This window comes from Dermacentor silvarum, chromosome 1 (assembly GCF_013339745.2).
Source record: "Dermacentor silvarum isolate Dsil-2018 chromosome 1, BIME_Dsil_1.4, whole genome shotgun sequence".
Taxonomy (NCBI): Eukaryota; Metazoa; Arthropoda; class Arachnida; order Ixodida; family Ixodidae; genus Dermacentor; species Dermacentor silvarum.
Genome location: NC_051154.1, coordinates 222,168,667 through 222,193,051, shown reverse-complemented (window position 1 = coordinate 222,193,051; position 24,385 = coordinate 222,168,667). Strand labels below are relative to the sequence as shown.

The following is a 24,385-nucleotide window of genomic DNA, read 5'->3' as shown; positions in this document are numbered from 1 at the left end:
TATTATATTTGAAAACGTGCATACATTTGACAGGAAAGGGAAAGCGAGGAGCAGGCTGGCAACTCCCACCGGAAGGGGCACAGCGCCTGTGTACTCTTCAGAAAGGAGGAGACAGAAACATAGAAATGGAAGATAGGAATGATGGGAGGAAAGAAGAAAGAAGGAGCAAGATGACAAATCTCAAAGAATAAAGTAGGACACAGTACAGGTCACACACAGTAGGGCCGGTCACTGCAGGTCACGCTACTAACGAATGTTAAATAGAGAAAATAGTCTCTGAGTTACAAACGTGAACCTCAGTTAAAGTAAGGAGAACGCGATGAGCCTGATCGCGTCGAGACGTGCAACCACTGGGGTACAAACATTCGTCGAATGCCGCACACCGCAGGCCAAGGAGATGATAGTCCCTCACTAGCGACATGTGCTGCGTGCTGAAAGTGGGACACTCAGATATCAGGTGCTGAAGTGTCTGGCAGCAACCGCAAGACGTACACGATGGACAGGTCACACGTCCTTGTCTGTATGAACGTTCGCACACGTTCACAAAGCATACCCTTAGCTTGACTAGTTGCGCTCTATCGACGAGGCAAGCCTCGACCGCGAACACGGGGCAGAAACGTTCCACTTGCGACGCGCTGGTCTGGATGCTGCTTTTTTATAAGTGGCGACGAATCAGCAGACGAGCGTCATCAAGCTTGCACAAAATTTCAGGGCAGACACAGTCGTTATGAGCGTAAGTTGAATCCAGCCGATCAGCCTCTTCATTTCCGGCGACGGTGGTATCTATTGGGCAACGAGAGATACCCCACGTGATGAAATTTTGTTTGCAGAGTCAGTAATGCTGCGCACAACTGGACAATCAATCTCATTGCGTAGTAATCTGCTAAGGGCAGCGCGGGAGTCCGTAAAGATGGTTATCTTCGTTGCGGTTAACTCCTCTTGCACGTATTTCAGTGCAACATTAATCGCTGGTTGCACCGCAGTTGTTGACGAGGCTGGATGCGGTATATATGAAATATACGCCGTACTTCAGTCGAAGGGCAGAAAAAAGCTACAGAGGTGCCTTGACCGTCGCTGTGTACAGATGCATCTGTGAAGACTTGAAGGTAATCTGGAAATCTTTCGAACATGTGCGACTGAGCCAATTGGAATATTGCCGAAACACGCATTTCAGACTTTTTGTGTATATGTCAGGGATTGTGAGGTAAATGGGGAATACGCGTTTGCTGATATCTTTCGGAGGCGGAGGCGTAACAGAAGCAGCATGTTCAGAAATGTCAGCAATGTTTATAAATAATGCCGCCATTTTTTACATGCGAGAAAATGGGCGGTGAATCAAACGATTAAAGAGCGATTGACCATTCGATGCGCGGTGCAGACGCTCAATATGATATAGAGCTCTCTGGTCTCCTTGCAGCCTCAGGGGTAACTGATGCGCTTCAGTGAGTAATGCAACAAATTGCGCCTCACGAGGTAACCTAAGCATTAGTCTAAGGGCAACGCGATGATTTCGTTCCAGTTGGGTAGTACGTTCAGGACTGGTAACGCATACATCATGCCTGAGAGTACAGATGACTGGTACACCTGCAGAGCCGTACACCTGCAGCCAGCACCTCTAGCAGTCAAGGCGGCCATATACTTAAGGGGGCATTGCGATTTGCGTCGTACAAATTTAATGGCAGGACGCCAGGAGATAACGGAGTTGTCGCAACCGGCTTATCGGCGTTTCGTCAAGGTACAGTCGGCTCATTGTTCGACGAGCGCATTAGTTAGGGTGACATGCTATTGCAGCCTACTTAGCAGGTGATATATGCCGACCAACTTCACCCAAGTCCTCTGAAGTCGCGTTCAGAGCTCTTTGTTCTGTCTCCTCGTCCACCGCTATGTAAAGCTTTGCAGAAGCTTTGTAGCTCCGCGAGCTAACTGCTTAAAACCATGGCCTCCGAGAGTTCACCATTGCGCCAGGACGGCTACGTAATGACGGTCGTCCTTTATGCTGTCGTCACTGTATACTACTGGCGGCGTATAATTCGGCTTTCTGTCATTTTATTGCGATAGCAGTTATATGGGCACTCCAAAGCAGATTTCTCACATCGGCGTCGCCGTCGCCATTGCTGTGAGGTTCCGTATGACGCCAACGGCGATGAAATCGTCGCCGCGCTCCGGACACTGTACGTGCGAGTGAAAGGCCGCGAGGGACGCGCGCTTTCACGGGGAGCGAACGCACGTCGGAGAGCAAACGCGCGTTCTGCGCCGTGCTCCCTGAAGGGCTGCGTCTCTTTCCTCCGTTACAATCACCATATATAGAGAGCAAACGCGACTTCTTCCGTGGCGCGAAATGCCGTGGGGGGACGGGAGGGAGGGAGGTGAGGCGACGTTTAGCTGCGGCACCAAATGCGTAATTATATAAAAACGCTGCTCGACGAGTGTCCCATTCTGATCTCGTCGAAAACCTCCGAGCCGCTCCCAGAGGCACCGGCAACAGTCACCAACGCCACGCGCGTTCGGTGCGAATGCGGATAAAACGCCGACGGCGTCGACAACAATTTTGCGCGTTGCTGGTGCTGCTGCATGTCCAAGTTTATACAGCTGATAAAACTACTATCCTTACTCCGTATAGCTCTCTACTAATTTGCTATCGCAATTGATGCTTCGCCTTTCGGGTGAAACTGCGACAATTTTGTCTAACGGTATTTAAAATGTTAAAATAAAAGAAATGCGGTGCCAACAAAGCTCTGTATTATGGCTTTGTGTTAAAATCTCCCATTATGCTAAAAATATATAAATAAATAAATTGCACAAATACCCAGGAAAACTAATGAAGACTTATATATGGTGGGAATTACGTACCGCTTAAAGTTCATTCGTCTCTTCTTGTGCCATTGTCGCTTTGTTGGCTTGAGTACGTATCTGCAAAACAAAAAGAACTAGCGTAAACTATACGCTGGAGGCGCAATGCTAAAGAGACAGTGGAACTGATGGGCACCTAGCTAATCCTGGCTTTTGGGCTAGGCTAAGCACTACCAAGTCATCCCTAGCATTTTCCGGAGTTTATTAATTATTGATCAACTATCGAGTACCTATTGATTGGCTATCGATGACTGACTAAGCCTAAGTAGTCCCAACCATGCTTGGCTAGTCAAAGCCAGGCTCAGCTTCGCTAGTTCACAGGGGTATGTGCCATTGCGCTTGGACCCTTTCTGTACTACCGCCATGATCGGCCCACATTTTTTGTGGACGACTAACGGAATAACGGCCGGCTTAAACAGCTCCACTGTTAAAACTTGCCGTGTGTGCAATGCTCTGTACTTTGCATATGTTATCAACCTAGGGAAATTGTGCCGTCATTGTGACTCAGCGTTCGGATCGTCTATTGTAGAAATATTTTTTTTTCTGAACTTCAGTCCTTCATTTGAATAAACCGAAGAATGTTAGAAACACTGAATTCATGAACAATATAGAATTTTCAGGTGTTCCGTTTAAACAGACCGCTGCTTGGGCACGTTGCCTGAACAGGCGGTCAACCAATTCGTGCTGCTTCTTGTCGAGGGCTCAAACGAAGTTTGGGCTCTGTGTACTATTGACAGCGCAGAATTCGGCTTTCTGTCATTTTTTTAATTGTATTTAAAATAAAAGACATGCGGTGCCAACAAAGATCCGCATTATGGCTTTGTCAATGTTAAAATTGCCCATTATGTTAAATATATCTATATAAATAAATTACACAAATAACTAGGAAAACTAAGGAGGACTTATATGGTGGGAATTACGTACCGCTTGCAAATTATTTGTCTTCGCTAGTATTGTTGTCTTGATATCCCTCATTTTATTAAACCGAAGAACGTTGGAAACGTTGAATGACTGAATAATACCAAATCGTAAATAATCCCGGATTCCCATGTGTTCCGTTTTAAACAGTCCGCTGTTTGGACACGTTGCAGGCGGTCAACCAGTTCCCGCTGCTTCTTGTCGAGTTTTCACACGAAGTTTGGTTAGCACGCTGTGATGCAGTTTTCGGGGGACGGGCTTTGGTAACCTTGCCAGAAAACCCATGACGGACATACCCGCTGTACTCTCTTGTCGCCACAAAGCGCGATCAGGAAATTGCGCGTCAGCTTGTCTGCTGAGCTACACCTTCCACATCATGCCGCCCAGTAGACCTAATTCGGCAGCGCGTGCATACGATGGAGCAATAAATAATAAATATTTCGAGCCATTTCCCCCTGAGCGATGGACAAAAACTCTATCAGGGGTAAACCATGGCCCTGTTGCGCATCGGACCAGTCTCAAGACAGTCAGTCAGTGACCTCTCAAATGACACCGCCGCTGACACGGAGTCTCCAACGTGACAGTCCTATATACATGACTTCCGCACGCGTGCGCGTGCCCGCATTCTTTTTCTACAGCTTTCTTCAACCGGCGTCACGCATCTGCAAGCTATCCGCGACGTGAAGAGCGGGACGGCCTCTTCGGCGAGGTCGGCAAAATCCAGCAACGACGTCTCCCAGATGGTCCGACCAGGAACTGTGCGGCAAGCGCAATGGTGCCAACTGCGCTTTTTTTTTACTTTTTTTTTTTCTTTTTTGCTGCCGCGGGCACGAAGATAAAGTGACGTACGTTCACTCAGGTAACATGTACGGCTGTGGAAGTATCCAAATGCGGGCGCTATTTATTTTTTCGACTTGAAGCCAGGATTAGTCTTATATACCTGGCATAATAACATCGCTGCATGTATACTTGCCTGCCACGTAATACCACTCTCTTAGCCCGAACCAAATCGCATAATGAAATGCAGAAAGGCTCGCGGATCCTCACAACTCCTGAGCGTCGCTTCTTACATGTGCCTCTGCGCCCGTATAAACAGCCCTTCTTGAAACGTGTTCACGTTTTTATCATTCACACCGTATTACTGCAGGTGTAAATAAGCAATTCACAAGTGCGCCGACGGCCACGCTTTGCTTGCATTTCGGTACACTGAGATTAGGGAAAAAATCGCGTTGTCATTGGCGGTACAACGAAGCGCACAGCTCCCAATCTATGTGGCGTTGCGCTGCGGCAGATCGCGAGGTCCACGCCGGGCCGCTGGTTTGATCACGGCCGGTCATTCCCATAGGGGCGGAATGCGAAAAAAGGCTCGGGTATACCGCGCATTGGGTGCACGTTAGAGAACCCCAGGTGGTCCAAATTATTGTGGAGTGCCCCACCACGGCGTGCCTCATAATCAGATCGTGGTTTTTTGCACGTATAAAACCCTATAGAATTTAAATTTTAATCGCCATAGCTGCTGACTCGATGACGTGTTTTAGTACATAAAACCAAAAGTTTACGAAATATAAATGTATGAACACGACGAACATATTCTGTGCCATGCAACGGCCGCTACGGTGGTTCGGGCTTCTTGCCTCTAGCAAGGTGGAGCACCTCTACTACCTTCTCTAGCAAGGTGGAGCACCTCCATCTGGGAGCCACCTCCACTACGGAAGTATAACCTCCTTGGTGCCGACGTACAAGCATAGGGAAAGAAATTTCTTTCTCTATGGTACAAGTGCGAAGTCGCAGCTAGCAGACCACACAGCACACATCCCACGAAACACAAAACGTCTTGAAAGCTACTCAGAACGGCTACAAACGGATATAGACGTCTTGGTCTACGCGAAGACGTTAAACAGATGTTCTTGGAAACATTATGTAGCAGGAAGTACAGTTAATCAAATATGCTATTGTGTTTCAGCTGTGGTAACAGCCCACCTCTGGCGTCACCGGAGTATACTTTGGTGAACGTCTTGAGAGCGTCTACCTCAAGAACGTTCTTGAATGTTTTTGTCAGAAAATGTGCGATATGCTTGGGCGTGCGCGGGAAAGTGAAAAAGATTTAAATTCGCGTGCCCGACGCGCCACGCTACATTCCTTGCCGCTTTAACAAGCCATATGCAACCCGTTAACGTCGCATCATATTCGCTGCATTCCCCCTTTGGGTGAACAAGCAGAAAAAGCCTGCGGGGGTTATTTCCTTTAATTCCTTTCCGATCTTATCACTCGATCGCCGCGTCGACAACGTGTTTGCCGCGCGGCCAGCAAAACTCACCCGCGAGTAAAGTAACCGCGAGCGATTCAAAGGGCCGTGCTCATGCTTGCAAGCGTTCGCTCGCCGGTGCTCCTATATGTACCGTAAAAACCCCGTTTACGGGCGTCTGCCGTGTCTACGCAAGCGCGGCTGTTTTTACGCTTCAGAAGGCGATCATATATATACCAGCAGTTGAGGACCTCTCAAGCTTACGCACATAACGCCTGCACCAACGTTTATGGATACGTTGGCCTGCACCACGTACGTACACCCGTCAGCAAAAGTACATGCGGACCAGGGATTGCGCGATAAAACCGATTTTTCCAGCTGCCTGCGAATGCAACTTGAAATAGAGGGCTGCATTCCAAACTTCGCATTGCGAACTTTCCATCGCACTCGTCAATTTCAGTTTATGCATCTTAATTACAAAGATTTTTTTTTTTTTTTTGGCGACGCTGTGGTCCGTATACTTTTGCTCACGGGTCTACGTCTGCACTTTGACATTCGTTTCGAGTGTCGCGCTGTGCCTGCACCGCAGAAATCGAGCTACACAATTTCTAAACTTCTCGTGAATCGCCGTGAGCTGAGGCTCTATTCTGGACATTCCGCCATTTTTTTCCGAGGCGTGACGTAGGCGCGACACTTACAAAATGGCGTTGATGGCCCCGTTTTGCTTTCGTAACGTGACGCAAATTTGAAGTTTCGCCTAAGAAACTGTAATTCAGGCATTGAGCCTAGCATTCATGATAAAGCAAAACAGTTTTCCTCCCCAATAAAAGTAAAGCAACTAGCTAATCAAAATCGTTTCTCGCTTCCGTCGTCTGCATGCGCACAAGCTGTCGTCTGCTGCATTAGCTAGGATGCGTGTCGTCGGGAAACGGAATGAGTCATCGCATATTGGCGCCCACAGGCTTGCTTTCTAGCTTGAGACAACATACGCGACCTTGATGACGAGTGCACGCTCTAGGCCGCGTTATCGCCATCTCATGAAACGCAAGTGACTCAGCCTGACTCGTCTGGCTGATACGCGGCCGAATATCATCGATTGCGTTGCGCGCGTCACAGGTATCCGCTTGCGCGACGCGAACGCCGGCACTGCCATCTCTTGTTCACTTCGCTGCTTACTCGCATCGCGAGAGGAAACTTCAAGACGCTGCCTTGCGCACATTTTTTTTTATAAATGAAAGATTCACCGTTGTCATAGCCTTTGATGACACAAAAAGACATTAATATTGATTACGATACAAACGCAGTAGTGAAAAGTGCAAATAGTCGCAGACAGTTCGTTAGTTTCAAGCAATATTATTTCAAATAAACGTGTTTTTAATAAAAATGCTGGTTCAAAACACACATGGCTACTCCACCCGAGAGCGATGCAAATGCTATGAGCACGCGTTGTGAACAAAATATTTTCATGGCCCCAAATGACAGGGAAAATGCGGCGATACGCCTGCCTCTCGACTGCCGTTGCGTATGGCCGCTCATTACCATAATTCGCGCGGCTCGTAGCACCACAAATTATAGAGGAAGATCTCTGCAATGGCGGCCCCGCGCAACGTCACGCAACGTCAAATTGACGTTTACGAAACAGCCCTTCCTGTGACGCTCTTCACGGGATATTCCTTCAGCCAATCAACAAGCTGACATGCCGGCTATCTTGGAACGCCACCACATATTCGCGATATTGCAGATGCATTTCACGGGTTTCTGCACGCTACAGTCCACTTTCTTTTTAAAGCGTAAAGTCGCAGGCCCCTAAACCACCTGAGATATTTTTTCGAACATTTCAAGTAAACACGCGCATCGAGTTCAGAATGCCGTCACGATCAACGATTCCAAACGCTGCAGCGCTACGCGCCGCGGGAGCGCCACAAAATCAAAAAAAAAGAAAAGAATAGAAAAAAGAAACAATGCCGTCCTCCTCCCCTCGCCTTTCCGGTATCCCCAGCGGTCGTCACGATGTCAGCAGGGTAAATCTGGTGATGTCAACTGCGGAAACGATGTCCACTGGTCGAACAAGAAACTACGACTTCCGGTTAGTCCTCTAGCAGGTACGCGCGCTTTCTGCTCTTCCTCGTCGTGTTGCTCGTTTGTGCGCCCTTGCCAATCGGTAATTACAGCCCGCAACGCAAGTGCCAAATCGCTCGCGTTCCAACACAGTCGTGCTTAGCGGTCTGATTAGATGCGCGAACAGAGTGCGACAGTGTTGGCCTTTCCAGACATGCGCGCAACACAGGGTCTATAGCGGCACGCTTCGCATAACACGGGCTGGCACCGCAGCAACAGCGGGTAGCCGAGAAGCGCTGAGTCCACGTCCACGTTACCGGCATGGTAACTCGCCGCACGCCGTTTGCCATTCGCTGGCCGCCGTTCGACAGCGGTTTTTGCTCGCGAACGGCGAGATTCCCTTGCCGTACGTAGAGAGGATCAGACCGGGACTCGTTTGTGCGGCAGCCTCACCGCCGCTGATCGCTCGACGGCGCCGATATCGTCGCTAGGCCTTTTCTGGTTCCCTTCAAAATTCAAAGCTACAACGGACGGCGCTTCGAAATGAAATACCGACGCTCACAAGCCGCAATATTTTCTTATCGTTGCTATCGCAATAATTGTACACTAAGAAGAAAAATACGCTGATATATTAGTGGCGCCGTCGGCTGTGATGCGAGCACAGCCGACGTCTCCCGTCGGTAGCCGTGCACTGCAGCTGAGCTGCAGCCGATGTTTTCGTTGCCGGTGGCGGAGGCGCGCAGCTTCGCGGTCGTCGATTGGCCCATTGATCGTGCAGCGGGCGGGGCGTCGGCCGAACTGCCGTCTACTTTGGACACCTCTCGCGCGGCAGACGTTCTACCACGTTCTGGTTCTACGGCACTGGCGGCCGGCGTGCCTTAACCGGAAGTAGGCAGTGTTTTTAGAAGCGCGTTGGCGATTACGTATGTCACGTGACCTTTCGAGAAGCACTCGGCGAGGAGGGGAGACCAGCCGATGAGGAGAGTAGCGAAGGAAAGAGCGAAACGAGCGAGGGCTGCTTTCGATCATCAAACGCGTGTAACTCCGCTATTACGGCACCATTTCGAAAAATTCTCGCGGCTACGTGTTCGTTGTAGACTCGTGCACAACTGCAACACCACAACTAAATTTCGACATCTGGATAGTTTAGGGGCCCTTTAAAGCGCTAAAGTCGCAATATAGGGGCCAAGGACCACAAAAAAAGTATAGTCGACAAAATTTGCAGCTCCACGTCACGTTTCGTCATTCTGATGAAAACGAAAAATTGCATTTTGCTAATTTAAACACAAATTTTAAAACACGTGACCTCTCGACAGCCAATGAGAGAGTAAACATGGTGGATAATGGCGGCCGTGCAGCCGCCATGCTCCATGTTCAAAGTGGTGCAGGTTATTCGAACGGACCTTGCCTCAAGTGTGCAAAGCGTTACGTTATCTGCTAACATTACCTATGACTTACAACAACAGATCTCGAAGGATAGTGATTGTGGAGCCAAAAAACGCCATCACCGCCATGTTTGTCAATTTATTGACAGCGGCCTATACTTATGAAAACGCAGCGGTGAAGTGGAGGAGGTGTACTGGTTTTGTACTGGTTATTGGTGATCACTTTGGGCAGAGCCAGTATAGAATTAAAACCGAAAGCGGCCAGGGGCCAGCACCGTAGTTTCTAGTGTCTATAGCCTCTATTCTGAGGCTCTATTCTCGACACGCATGGCGGCTGCACGGCGCCATTATCCGCCATCTTGGCTGTCTCATTGGCTGTACAGAGGTCACGTGTTTTGAAATTTGTGCCGGGAAACGGAAGTTTTGCAAAATGCAATTTTGCGTTTTCATCAGAATGACGAAACGTGACGTGGAGCTGCAAATTTTATCGACTAATACTTTTTTGTGGTCCTTGGCACCTATATTGCGACTTTAGCGCTTTAAAAAGAAAGTGGACGGTAGCGTGCGGAAGCCCGTACAGTGCATCTGCAATTTCGCGAATATGTGGTGGCGTTCCAAGATAGCCGGCATGTCAGTTGTTGATTGGCTAAAAGAACATCCCGTGAAGAGCGTCACAGGAAGGGCCGTTTCGTAAACGTGAATTTGACGTTGCGCTGGCCCGCCATTGCAGAGATTTTCCGCCATAATTTGTGGTGCGACGAGCCGCGCGAATTATGGTATTGAGCGGCCATATGCAATGACGGTCGAGAGGCATGCGTATCGCCGCATTTTCCCTGTCATTTGGGGCTATGAAAATCTTTTGTTTACAACGCGTGCTCATAGCATTTGCATCGCTCTCGGGTGGAGTTGCCATGTGTGTTTTGAACCATCATTTTTATTAAAAACACGTTTATTTGAAATAATATTGGTTGAAACTAGCAAACGTTTTGCGACTTTTTGCACTTTTCGCCACTGCGTTTGTATTGTAATCAATATTAATGTCTTTTCGCGTCATCAAAGGCTATGACAACGGCGACTTCTTAATTTATAAAAATAAATGTACGCAAGGCGGCGTCTTGAAGTTTTCTCTCGCGGTGCGAGTAAGCAACGAAGTGCACAAGAGATGGTAGTGCTGGCGCTTGCGTCGAGCAAGCGGATACCTGTGGCACGCGCAACACTATCGATGATATTCTGCCGCTTCTCGGCCAGACGAATCGGGCTAAGTCACTTACGTTTCACGAGATAGCGATTACGCGTGCTAGAGCGTGCGCTCATCATTACTGGTAGGTCGTGTATGTTGTCTCAAGCTAGAAAGCAAGCGCGTGAGCACCAATACACGATGACTCATTCCGTTTCCCGACGACACGCATCCTCATCACGCATCAAGCAGACGACAGCTTGTGTGCATGCAGACGACGGAAGCGAGAAACGATTTTGATGAGCTAGCTGCTTTATTTTTATTGGGGAGGAAAACTGTTTTGCTTTATCATGAATGCTAGGCTCAATGCCTAAATTACAGTTTCTTAGGCGAAACTTCAAATTTGCGTCACGTTACGAAAGCAAAACGGGGCCATCAGCGCCATTTTGTTAGCGTCGCGCCTACGTCACGCCTCGATGAAAATGGCGGAATGTCCAGAATAGAGTTAAGCAGGAGACACACGGTACGATTCGGCGTCCGATCCGACGTGCGGCATACGACGATTCGGGGCACACGGGACGGGCATCCGAACGAGCGAGCGGCGCCTAAGCTCCGCCCAGATCTTGCGCCCCAGCTTGTACGCTCGGAAGACTTCGTATCGGCGTCGAGAAACACAAAATAAACAACTTTGCGCAATGCGGCTTCGCTTTACGCGAACACTGTCACTAAAATTACGTCTTTGCGAGCGACAAAACACTTCGCAGTGGTGTGTTCTCCACTGACGGCTCCGCCGACAGCCAGCGATAGGGCCGGTAGGCCTAGCTCGGCGGACGCCACGGCCGACGGCTCTTGCGATCCAGTCCGAGCTCGTCGAAGTGCGCTTATTTTTGCCAACACGATTAACACTGTACACGTAGGTTACCCGTAATTAAATACACTTGGATTACTCGACGCCGTCGATGCGAAGGGCAAGCGTGCAAGCTAAGCGAGTATAGCCTCGCTCAGACAGTCGGTGTGTGCTGTCTACCTGCGAAATGCTGTCGCATCGCGGCTCCCGGCCGATCTCGCAAGTAGCTGAAAGCTAGTACTAGGCGCTGCTTTGCAGAACAGGCACAGGTTCGAGATAATTTTTCCGAACTGGTAACTATTTCGTGTCAGAAACGAATTGTAGCAATGCTGTTGCAGCCGGCATGAAAAAAAAGAAAAAAAAAAAAAAAAAGGCGACGAGAAACCGGCCCGCCGGCACCGCCTCTCTGGAGGGAGCGTCAGAGAACGTCACATGCCAGGCGCGCTGTCATTGCCTGCGGTCAAACGACGGTGCGGTTGTCGGAAGCGTGGGACGGTGAAAATCTGTCCAGTTTGTCGCACGCCGGGCATCCGATGCGGCGCTTCGGCACGGCAAAATGCCTCGGTTCCGGGGCGTCGGATGCCGGACCGAATCGGACCGCGTGTCCCACGCTTTATGCCAGTGTCACGGCCACCGGATATATATATAAGAAAAAAAAAAGGTACGGCCTGTCGCGTGCATCGAAAACAGCGTGATCCGTCGAGGCACAACCAGTCAAGGACTTGTCTGGGAACGGCGTCGAAGAAGCGTGACGAACGCGCTATGAACGCCGTCACCCGTGGAAGCCGATGCGCGCCATCCCTAGAGTTACTCTATATGTAGGGCCCCGTGTATTCGGTGTTTATTTTTCTTGAAAATCGGCGGGTGTTTATCGGAGTTTATATTTCTGGCGGAAATTCAGCGTTTAACGGAGTTTATTTCCCGTAAATCCCCAATTCTTCGAAATTCGGAGTTTTGCATTATTCTCAAAATCCGAAAATCTTAGATCAATTCATATCTGAATACTAAAATATCAAAACACGCGAAGCACATTTTATTTTTCCTACAACGTTTGAATGGACAAAAACGTATACGCACAAGCGAAATACTTGAACACAGAACACCTTTAATTTTGCGTATAACAACCTTAGCTTAAAGCTTATTGTAAAACACGCAAGCATACTTTGCGAGATTGCTGTCAGTGATCGAAGCACGCTCCTTTCTATTGACGACTCTCAGCTTTGAAAACGCCCTTTCAACATTAGCGCTAGAAACAGCAAGCGCCAGAAGACGCAGCGCGCAGCGAGAAAGCACTGGCCACTCGACATTGTGAAGTCTCCAAAACGAGAGGGGTTCAACAATGCTACGTATTTCATAGCACTGATAGTTCGCAAAATCATTCAGGAGCTGGCTCAAGTCGCCAGTTTCAAGAAGCACTAATTGAAAAATAGGTGCATAGGTTTCGAACTCGCAGGGAAGCTCATGCTTCACATTTGGGTTCACAATTTCTCTTGAGGGGGGCAGCGGCGGCAGCGGGCGGCGAAGCCCGGTGCCCGTATATTCGATGTTGTCTAGGCGCCCTAGCGCCGCTGTCGCCTGGCGCGCCTTAGTGTCGCCAGGGGACCGTATATCAAGATGCCGTCGCGCGCTTCTGGTGCGCCTACATTCGTTGACCTGCTGACGTCTCTCGCTTCGTGTGCCACAATGCCGTTATTAAATGTGCGATGGTTGCGGTCTCCGAGATACTGTCGACGCGCGGTAAACTTTAAATTGGTCAAACCAGAAGTTGTATAAATGAGCGCTTAGAACTTGCCCTTTCGATAAAGACCGGAACCAGATGATATTGACCCTTGAAATCGGAGTTTATCGGATAAATTTTACCGGCGAATGTTTATCGAATTTTTTCGGATAAAACCGAAAACACGGAGCCCTATCTATATGCTCCCTACAGGAGCAGAGTTGGGCATAGGTGCGCCATCTTGCAATCCAAGTTTGTGCAGTGAAGACACCTCTCGTTCGCGCAGGGGCTACGTTCAAGAGCGAACGCGGAGCCGGAGTTGAAAGACGCGACCCGCGCTTCAGTGATGTGCACGCGGGAAACTGGTGTTATGCGGGCCCGCCCAACCGCTCGATGCGTACTCGTATGTGTTGTCAGCCGGACCACTGGTCTTCTTCGCGCTTGTTTCGATGGTCATGGTTCGATTGCGGCGTTGCACCGCAAACACCGCAATAAAATGCACAGCTGCTGCGAACGTACGGTGCTTGTACTAAAAGCGGAGCTAGAAATGCATTCCAAGCTGTCCAAACTTTCCGCTTATGTATTAAATTGGGATCAGTGTACTCTTCGCTCTTTATTTGGCAAACATTTTGAAGCAGCGGCTTATCATGTTTCTGACTCAGTAAAGTTTCTCGGTTCCTCGGTGCGGCCACTATCTGATTCTTTATTTTCAGCCTAATCACTCATGGGTGTGCTCTGCTGCGATAGATTTATTCTTGCTGTGCAAAAAGCTTGGAATGTAAATGGTCTTTACTTTGCGGTAGCTTGTATCAAAGACGTATTATCGCTAGTCCCTCGCTTACTATGTGGGCCGTCACGAAACATTCAGCTTCCAACAGTCGTGTCTTGTCAGTGTAGTTGCCGTCGGCAACTACACTGACATTGACATCGGCACATTGATTCAAGTGTGCGCCCATTCACTTATTATTGATACGTTGGCGATTACCACGAAACACACAAGCAGCTATTTGATGTCTAAAAGATGTCTTGAGCGGATAATTCAAAGTCTAATAGCTGTCCTGGTCAAGACATTTTCTAGCCGTGGACGTCTACAGGTACTTCAGTAAGCCCTGCTAACGTTACGCTAAAAGCTGGCTAATAAACATCTCGACTCGCGGAAACTTCAGCGCGCCCCCAGGTGCGGTCCAAGACACCGTGGTCCAAGAGCAGATAGCAGTTCGCTCAAACGGAGCGCACGTTTGCGACTGCGCGCGGCCAGATCTGTTGGTGATATCGCAATTCCGGCTTCTTCACCGCTTGTTCACGCAAAGGGAAAGGAAGGCACGGCTCTGATAAGGACGCTGAACGGGCGCGCACGTGGGCGCCCAGCCGTTTTGTTTTTTTTTTCTAAACTTTGACTGTCGTGACAGGCTCATCGAGTGAAAAAATCGGAAAGGAATCAAATAACCCCGCAGGCTTTTTCTGCTTGTTCACCCAAAGGGGGATAGCGGCGAAAGGCTGTATGATGCGACGTTAACGGATTGCATATGGCTTGTTAAAGTCGCACGGAATGTAACGCTGCGCGTCGGGCACGCGCATTTTAAATCTTTTTCACTTTCACGCGCACGCCCAAGCATGTCGCACATCTTCCGACAAAAACGTCTAAAAAAGTTCTTGAGTTATACGCTCTCAAGGCGTTCATCAAAGTATACTCCGGTGACGCCAGAGGTGGGCTGTTACCACACCTGAAACAAAATAGCATATTTGATTAACCGTACTTCCTGCTACATAATGTTTCCAACAACATCTGTTTAACGTCTTCGCGTACACTAAGACCTCTATAACCGTTTGTAGCCGTTCCGAGAAGTTTTCAAGACGTTTTGTGTTTCGTAGGTAGGGTGGGCGTAAGAGGGAGCGGTACTCCCTCTCAAGTGTCGACGTTCCGGAGTTGAAGTCCTTTCTTTGGAGGTTAGCTATACAGCGCTGGCGGATGCATTATCTTTTTTACTCCTCGAGGAAAGCCGTGCATCGCGAAGGGCGGCAACACAGGCAGTCCTTATGTAGCAGCGGCGACACAGGTTGATTCCATTCCTTCATATGTGAATCACTATTTTTGAAGCGAACTACCACACACGTCTTTCCTTTATCGTTACCCATTTTGCAGCATGAATTGGGCACAGTGCATTAGCGAACACCCAGTTTGCATTTCCGACAGCTGATCAAGCAGTAGCAGGGCAGAAGCAGTAATGATTTCGTATTCGTGAGCATTCACTGAGGCAACGTATGGCGCGCCGCCGAAAGCGCCATCTCCTTCCTCTAGAGCAAACTACTACGCGAAAAGGGTCATATCATTCCGTCGTCCGCAGCTTCGCCGAACTGGGCGAGAGAGAGAGAGCGTATAGCATCGCGCAGCAGAGAGGTGGAGAGGAGGAGTGAGGCAGGTGACAGTTGGGCGCGTAGAGCTGCCGAAGCCACTGGCGGCGGCAAGGGGCTTTAGTTTCGACCACAGAATTGGACACTCGTCGCTTCCGAAAGACTGACGCGAGAGATTGCTAATCTTAGCGTTCTCAATCTGCACTGGCATGACATATATATATATATATATATATATATATATATATATATATATATATATATATATATATATATATATATATATATATATATATATATGCGCGGATAGCAGAGCCACGAATAATTTTCTTTTCTTTTTTTATTCAGTGGCCGTTCCAGTGCTACCTATCCTACCAGTGCACTCCAATACACTCTCTAGAAACGTGTAAAGCATGACTGCCAAATATTGTTCTTGCTTCACCTCGCAAAAGCATAGCCTTCGAGATTTGCTTCTTTTACTCCTAGGCAACCGTCGCTGGCGCGTGGATATGACGCCCCAAGCGACGGCTTGCGTAACAAATGCCAATCTCAAAGGTCATGCTTTTGTTAGCTGCATGCACCAAAAGCGGTTTCGGAACCGAAAACGCGTAATAAACGCTAAGTTTCGGGCCCACATCACGATGGTCCAAGTTCTTCAAATCCATGCTCCAGCCTGCTCCAGCGACGGCTCCCACAGAGTAACAAAAACAAATCTCGAAGGCTATAGTTTTTTGGTGAATGCACGCGCAGAGCCAAAAGCACACAATATTTTTGCTGCTTTTCCTAATTGTGTAATTTTTTTTAATATTCCATCCTCAGAACTGTGCTTGTACGATGCGAAATTTGTTTGAGGATTTCGTATCAAATTCTATAAATAGGTGGTGTTTAAAACCAATGTCTTTGACGTTTAATCGGCTCCTAAAATTGCTTCCGCCATATTCAACCAGCAAAAGCATAGCCTTTAAGATCCGCATTATAAATTTAGAGGGCGCCACTTTATAGGACGTGGATTTGAATACCACCCATAGGTGGTGTTTTACTTGAAACGTTCCTTGCTTGCGGTTGTGGCGTCTGTTTTCGAATCATTGTAGTCGTGATTAATTTTTAAAGTTCTGTGTCCTGGACAGCCTAATGTTCTTAGATTTAATTCGCACTGTAGGCAAGCTGTAGGAGGCAATTGACGTTCATGTCGTGCATTTTTGTATGAAATGAAGTTAACGTTATAGGTTACGTGCTTCTGGGGCGTGCTCGTGGAACGCGGGGCTGCAGTTCACGCGCTTGCTGTGCTCGTGCGAACGGCAGCAGTTGAAACCTCCAACGGTACGTCGTATTCATTATGATTTTCTGCACTTAAAACGTGATTTCTTTTTTTCGGCGGCAAAGGACTGGAGAATCGGAAACAATTTGCGCGTCCTTGGGTAGTGAAGTATTTGCCGCATGTCCTGTTGTAGATGCATCGAAATTGTCCTTAGGTGCACGCTTGGAATTCCGCACACGATTGCACACGATTGGACTGCTTGGATCTCAACCTTTAAACTCTTCTTTATGGCTCGAGTTCTTGGAAGATTAATTGGCCATCAACCTTTTATAATCACTTCCTTTCCGATGGTGTGTTCGATATTGTCCGGGTGCTTAAAACACTCATTAAAAAAAAAAAAAAAAAAATGAGTGGTTCGTATTTTTCTGCTACCACTGAACTTTTGTGAATAGCACGCACCTTTGTTGTGTATATATTTAGGCGTGCCTTAAAAAGCCCCAGCGGGTCAAAATGTATCCCCGAAATTTCGGGCCCAGAGACATGCCAGCTGACAGTATTTAGCGTGCAATCCGAAGCTATGGATCCGCCACTTTTAGGAGCGCTGTATGGAATGTGCGGCCATTTCGTTTTTGGCCAGCTGTGCTTGTATGTGTGTGTTCATGCTAACAGTGAAGGTGTTGAAAGGATGTTCCGTGATGTTGCCCAAGGGGCTGCATTATGAATTTGAAACTTGTGTTCGTGCCGTTTTGTTGGCAATCATGCACGCAGCTTCTAATGCGTTTTCTAATATCTGACTTGATTGGTTGTTACATTTTTTGGTGCTTAAGATCATGCACGCAGCTACTAATGTGTTTTCTAATATCTGACTAGATTGGCTGTTACATTTTTTGGTGCTTAAGATGAGACATTCTGCTGCAAAGCACCAAAATTGATACCTGAGTGCAAATGACTTGATTTAAATGTGGTTAGATGGTCATACCATTGCTAAAAGTTTTGTGTAGATGTGTTAGATGTGTTAGATGGATTAACGGAGCATTTAATATGAAGATGGAAAACTGGGCGTGTTGGTATTGATTCATGGCAAAAAAGCAACAGCGCGCTAGAAATGAAGGAATATGTAACACAACACAAGCGCTGTGTTGCTTTTTTTTTTTTTTTTTTGTCATGAAACATTTAATATGGTTTTTCAGCCAGCGATGTAACTTCTGGACACATATTCTGTGCCATTGACGGCAAAAATACCTTCAATGGAACAAGTCATCAACAGCTAGTTGCACAGGTCATTGACTGTAAGAAAGATTTTGAATGATTTGTGCAGCTTTGTGGCCACTTGCATTAGTTTGTCATCGTCATGAAATTTATACTTCAGTGTTCTTGAGTACTTTTTTAAGAGTGTCACCTTGTCTGAACTGTTTGCAATGATACTTTACAAATTTCGTTTTTTTGCAACTATTGTCATCACTCATCCTTTCCTATCAATGATTGAAAGGGATTGAGGTGTCCTTAGTATTGCTAAAACAACTAATTTGACTAGTCTAGTGATGCATTCTTTTCTCTTTTTCCACAAACACTTCCCTTGGGCTGTAGATTTTGCAAGGTGATGCAGGCTTCCACTCCTCTGTCTGAAGGCCGTGCTTCTTCATCACTTCCAGGTGATCGACCAAGGTAACACAGTAGGGTGGGCTGAGTCAGTACTTGTGGTTTATTAGCTGGAAGCTTTGTCCATTTGTTTGATGTTTTGATCATCTCTACAGTAGGGGTGGGGGAAGGGGCCCAATTAGTTTCAAAAAGTTGTGCTGCTAAGCCAGAGGCTGTATGAACCGATTGGACTGTGCTGCTGCACAGGAACATGCACGCGGTCACTCTTTAGTCTGGCTGAGGGAGATAAGACTGATAATGCCTTCAGCAGATTTTTTTTTATAACATTCAGTGCCATGTAAAATAATTCATGCAGCGCAGCATCCAACTCCTGATATCCTTGCTGCAGTGTTGTTTTGTGAAACAGCATGTTTTGCCCGGTCACTAAGACCTTTTCATACAATTCAGAGGCAAGAAAAATTGTTTGCCAGTGAGAAAAAGCTGGCATAAGCCTGACAGCAATTGGGAAGGCTGCGTCCATATGTGATTATGTTTCAGCACCAACATCTTTCTTTGCAGGTCATCCAAAACCTATCATGGCTTTAAGAAAATGAGTTCTTTGTCAAGTTTGCAACATCCGTTCAAGGTGAGCTAGCTTATTTGTCAAGTGAGTTGAGTGTTCTTGTGCGAAACAAAAATATGTTCTTTGACCAGTATTGGACACCTGGCGAAAGGGACAGGCCAGCAGATGATGCACGTGCTGGCTCACGACTTGGCCTCTTGAAGAAGACGCCATCCTCATTTAGGTCCCCGTCATCTTTGTGAGCTCCTTTTTCTCCCATAAGTATTTTTGTAATTAAAAGTATATGGGTGGAATAAATGAAAATGGAACAGTGCTTAGAAAATTGTATGAACCATGTTTATTTAAAGGGGCCCTAAACCACTTTTTATCGAAGTGGAGAAAGACATTTGAAGTGAAAATAGGTTATTTCAGAAATACATTGCTGCAAAAAGTACTTCAATGCGTTCAGCAGAAGCGGAGTTATTGGAAATCAAACACTGCCTCAGCTGTGCTCCCATTCCTTCTTCAGTGCCTTGCACTGTGAAGGCCACGGCAGAGTGGGGGTGTGGCCACAGCGCTCTGCCTACTAAATGTCACCGTGACATGCAGTTCAAATTTCATTTTGGATTTTGGTGCCTACGACGCGCTAAACGTAAGCCAAACACAGTTGTCCTCAGCGAGCCGTAGTGCGTTTAGCAAGTGGACTCGTGGCAGCACCCCACGGTGGCTGCGGTGTAGCTGACTGCAGCGACCGATAGCAGCCATGCTTTGGAATGGGCTTTATTATGAAATAAAGCACACAGAAAACAGTGAGGATCGTGGCTTCTGTTGAAACAAGAGCGTTTGAGAGAAAGGTGACTTCGCGACTCCGCTTGCGAGCTCCACACACTGCGTACGACAGCAAAACTTGGCTGAGATGTTCAGAGTAGCGTATGCTACCCGCGGACTATGTTATTTCACCAAGCCCGAGTGGTGGTTCAGGGCCCCTTTAAACATTATCCCCATGGACACTATGGACATGAAAAAGACACTATCAGCATTTCATAATGATACTCAACTTCATACAATATATTATACTATTCAATATCTACAACTCTGTTAGTTCCGTTTTCATATGATATATCCACCGTTGTACATTATAAATTCTATGACATGCATGAGAGTTGGCAGTATCGTACTGTCCATTGCCTTTGTTTATACTACTGAAAGTTATCCAGATTTGAACAATTTGTGTGCTGCAAATGGTACTCTCAAGAATGTTGTAGATTAGACTTTTCATAGGCAGGGAGCTGGGCGTACGAGTACAAAAAGCTTAAGATTAGCAATTTGACAATGTTCAACACTACTTACATGTGGCCTCTGGGATGGGCACATTCGATTTCAACCCTTTCACTGCCACTCTTGTGGTAACTTAGACATAACCCCTGCCACTCCTGAGTGTGCGTTTTGCATTTTATGCTCCAGAAGTAACTTGCCCAAAAAAGAACATTGCGGACCTGTTCTGCCATGTATGGGGACAGCAAATTTCTGATTTAGGATGAGCAAATGTTTCAATGCTCTGTGGCTCTGTCTCGGCCGGGCAGCCATAGCGAACCGGTGGTGCAGGATCGTCGCATCATGACCGATGAAAAATTTATGAACACATTGTAATTTCAGAATCTTAACATAGTGACGACGAAGAAGCAGTTGGTATGTTGCATGAAATATCCACTAAACCAACATGCAAAAAAAAAAAAAAAAAAGCTGGGCAGTCGAAGGGTTTAAGTTGCAATTTACTTTTTCTTCATGGACACAACTTCTCACTTCCCCTTCTCGTTCACAATGAGAAGGGGAAGCTCTCTCACAATGTCAGCGCAGGAATTCCAGTAAACTGAGAAGTTCACAAATAAAAATAAAGTGAGAGGCAATCAGATCTCATGCAATCAAACAGGGTAATAAAAAATGTGCACACAGCAGAGTTCAGTCAGTTATATACTGATGTATGACCGAAGTAGGCTGTTGGTATTAAAAATAATAATATATTTTATAGTATATAACACTTTACATCAGCATACCTGCCAACTCTCCCGAATTGTGCGCAAGCCTCCCGAATTTTTCTTGCATCTGCCGATTGTACGAACGCGACCTCAAATCTCCCAAAAAGTGGCCACCACTTTTTTTTTTCTTTACGGCCTGTAATATAACCATGCGGAAAAGTGGCGTGGGAGCAGTTCGTCACCAGCATGCACCGTGAATCGTGGTAGCGATCGCCGGCACCACCACGAACACGAGCAGCCGACGGGCGCTGCCATATTGGATTTGCCGGATTGGCTTGTCTCAGGCTGGGTCGAGTGTTTTTAGCAATCCAGTCGTTATATGACCGTGAGTGCGCTGGCTAGGCTCCAGTTGGCTTTGTCAGGTTGTTGAGTGAAGTGCGAATGCCGAACTACTCTTTGTTTCCCTGAGTTTAGTTGGAACGATCGATGGCACTGTCAAAAGCCAAGAATAAGTAACTTGTCTTCCAAGTATTTCTGAGATCATACACGACTGAGTCTCTGTGCTTTGTCACTGCGCGGAGTCGGGACAAGTATGGACTCTATACCACGTGCGCCGTTTCGCACAGCGGCATAATGTTTTTTTTTGGGGGGGGGGGGGGGGGGTGGAAACTTCTTTGACCCCCCTAGCGCGACGGTCTCCCGAATTTTCATGTTGCGAGGTTGGCAGGTATGCTTTAGTGATGCGAAGATGGCAATAAAGCCTTATTTTTCTACAAGTAAGATAAAAATGAAAGCAATGCAATTCATAATTTAATTACTCTGTAGGCTGGAGGGTTCCTACTTAATGATTGACAGGTTAATCAGGTTAGAGGGCAGTGTGACATTGATAGTTCTGCAGTAGTGCCTAATTTTATATTTCTTTTTCAGCGACTCAAAGATGAGGACTAGCCCAGAAAAGAGCACACCTAGCATTTCTGGATCTCAGATGGCATTAGCTGCAGGAGACTCTGCCAATGTCCAATCAAAGACTCCGGAGCCACCTTCTCCAGTTAACCCACCTTCACAGTCCAGGTATGTCCTGTAGTGCTTAAGATATTTCCGTTATGACATATGTCAGGATATTCCTGACATGTCTTTTCTTTTTTTTGCTTTGGATGCAGGTCCATACACTGTAAACCAGAGCACAAGTAATTTACTATGACACTTGTTTCTACAAACCAGTTTCACTTACAGCATGCCATGAGGTGGATGCGTTGCAATGTCACAATACAATGGCTGGCTCCGTTCCTGTAATTTCTGTGACTGCCATGTGTGAGTGCAGCCAGAATGAGCATGCACAGCGCTCTTGGGGCAGTGTTCTCGGGTAGTCGCTTTTGAAGATACTTTCACTTTCGTGAGATTTCACGTGACCAGCACTGGACACGTCAGTGCCTATGGGCAACAGTGTTCTTGGAACTGCGGCTAGACAATGTACTCGGCATTGTTCCAGGAACGTTGTTGCTCATAGCTAGCAATGTGTCCGGCTCTAGTTACGCGAAATCTTGCGAAAGTGAAAGTATCTCCGAAAGTGATCGGGGATACGTACCACCCTTGTTATGAGCAATACTATTGCACATGGTCATGATGCCACCAGAAGGTTGATGACAACAGGTCTGGCCTTTTGAGAACAAGCCTTTGTAATTGCTAAGTGTGATTCTCTTGCATGAGCGAAGTGTGTGGTAGAGTTTATACTACTTCAAAAATTTTCAGTACTTCTTTAAGATGTAGCTTCAAAATATGCACTATTGGTGCACAATGTGCATGAAGGCCACCTTCATGCACATGTGCAATCCTTCTTTGGCTGCAGTTGTGAGTACAATATCAAATTAAAAGCGTCAATTTAGTCCGCTTGTAGGCATGGCTAGAATGAGGTAGGTGGCCTTCCATATTCCAAACTAACTTGTCCTGGGTGCCAATACTCACCTTAGATGGCTAAATATGTAGACAGCTAAGCGGACAGCGGCCATCTTAAGTCTCATCGCAATTCTGTAAAACCGGCAAAAAAGACAGCTTTGAGAAGACAGCACCCAAGTAAAAAATGATGCAGGCGTATTTGCTGTCCAAACAAGATGGTGACTGAGGTAGCTTGGAAACTGTACAGGAAGGTTGTCTGCTTGCAAGAAAATGCAGTCATGCTTTCTTATCCGCTTCATGTAAGTATGTTGTGTTTTTCATAGGTTCACTTTAAAATAAACTTTAAAAAAAAATAGTGTTCACAGTATCAAGGGTGTTAAGATTGGGCTTGTTGGTAAAACATGCTTTAAAATCAGGTTAACAGTGCAAGGCCACCAGAGGGGACAGATGAGAGAACAGAGTGCTGAACTTCCAACAGTTTTTTCTTTTCAGAAAGCATCGCTATTTATAGTCACACAATAGCGCACCAACCACGCACAGAACGCCACGACATAGCCACACAAAATTCAACGTGGTGATAGCCCGAGGTATCTGATCTTGTCAGTGAGAGCGATAGAGGGGGTACTGATGCAACCATACTCTAGAAGGAAACAGCGCGAAAAAAACACAAGAAGACAAGAAGGGAGACACACACCAGCGCTGGTGTGTGTCTCCCTTCTTGTGTTTTTTTCACGCTGTTTCCTTCTAGAGTATGTACCGACTAGCCCAAGCCTCTACGGTGATGCAACCATCCTTTAAACATCGAACTTCTCCCGCATCGACTATCTCACATGTAACACGGTCTCTGTGTTTTGTGACGGTACTACGTTTTTAAAATCTTGGCCTGCATCCACATGCACAGCAGTGGGCAGAAAGCCATCCCTGTTTTGCGCGGTCTACATTGTACTTGTGTTCCTTCAGCCTTTCATTTATGCAGCGGCCAGTCTGTCCGATAAAATATTTGAGACGATGAGCAACACGAGAACAAGATGAGAGCAGGAGCCAACGTTTCGACAAGTGGACTTGTTTTCTTCAAGGCGACATATGCTCTCCTCGGCACAGTATATATAGGCAGGGTTCTACTAAAGGGTAGAGAAGGTAAGGCAGGTGGGTGAGGTAACGAGCGAGAGTGTGTTTGCGGCGAGGGTGATATATTTGCCACAAGACAAGGGAATCCGGTATATGACGTTGTCTGTGGAATCCATAGATTTTTTTTGGTATGCGATAAGGCACTCTCGTTTGGGCCTGGATGCTGGGACGATCATTTTGCATAGGTTACCTAGTTTTTTTGGGGCAGAGAACACAACTTTGACGTTTACACGCTGAGCGACCTTTTTCAGATTATGCGCGATTCTATGCATGTGCGGAATTACTGCAATTTTTTGCCTATCCCAAGTTGGTCCATCTGGATTTACATTTACCACTGACTAAGATTTGTGCAGCAGGCCTTCAGCAACAGAGACCTGCATAAAGATTCGGTAGCCTGCCGAAGTTAACCTCTCAGATTGCTCTCGAAAACTATCAGCCATT

At 47.0% G+C, this 24,385-nt stretch overlaps 2 protein-coding genes across 3 annotated transcripts in view; both read left to right on the top strand.

Moving 5' to 3' along the window:
- LOC119437310 (collagen alpha-2(XI) chain-like) overlaps positions 1–1,429 on the top strand; it is a 55,436-nt gene extending 54,007 nt beyond the window's left edge. Inside the window, exon 39 of the mRNA XM_037704368.2 lies at positions 1,418–1,429. Within this exon, the coding sequence (XP_037560296.2) occupies positions 1,418–1,429 (12 nt within the window). The remainder of the gene's footprint in view (positions 1–1,417) is intronic.
- A 15,164-nt stretch (positions 1,430–16,593) lies between these two features.
- The window catches only part of LOC119436803 (uncharacterized), a 125,674-nt gene continuing 117,882 nt past the window's right edge, over positions 16,594–24,385 (top strand). For both annotated transcript variants that reach the window (XM_037703793.2, XM_049659997.1), the window contains exons 1-5: positions 16,594–16,869; positions 18,395–18,472; positions 18,965–19,031; positions 19,100–19,206; positions 21,851–21,994. In XM_037703793.2, the coding sequence (XP_037559721.1) occupies positions 18,408–18,472; positions 18,965–19,031; positions 19,100–19,206; positions 21,851–21,994 (383 nt within the window). In that variant the 5' untranslated portion in view covers positions 16,594–16,869; positions 18,395–18,407. The remainder of the gene's footprint in view (positions 16,870–18,394; positions 18,473–18,964; positions 19,032–19,099; positions 19,207–21,850; positions 21,995–24,385) is intronic.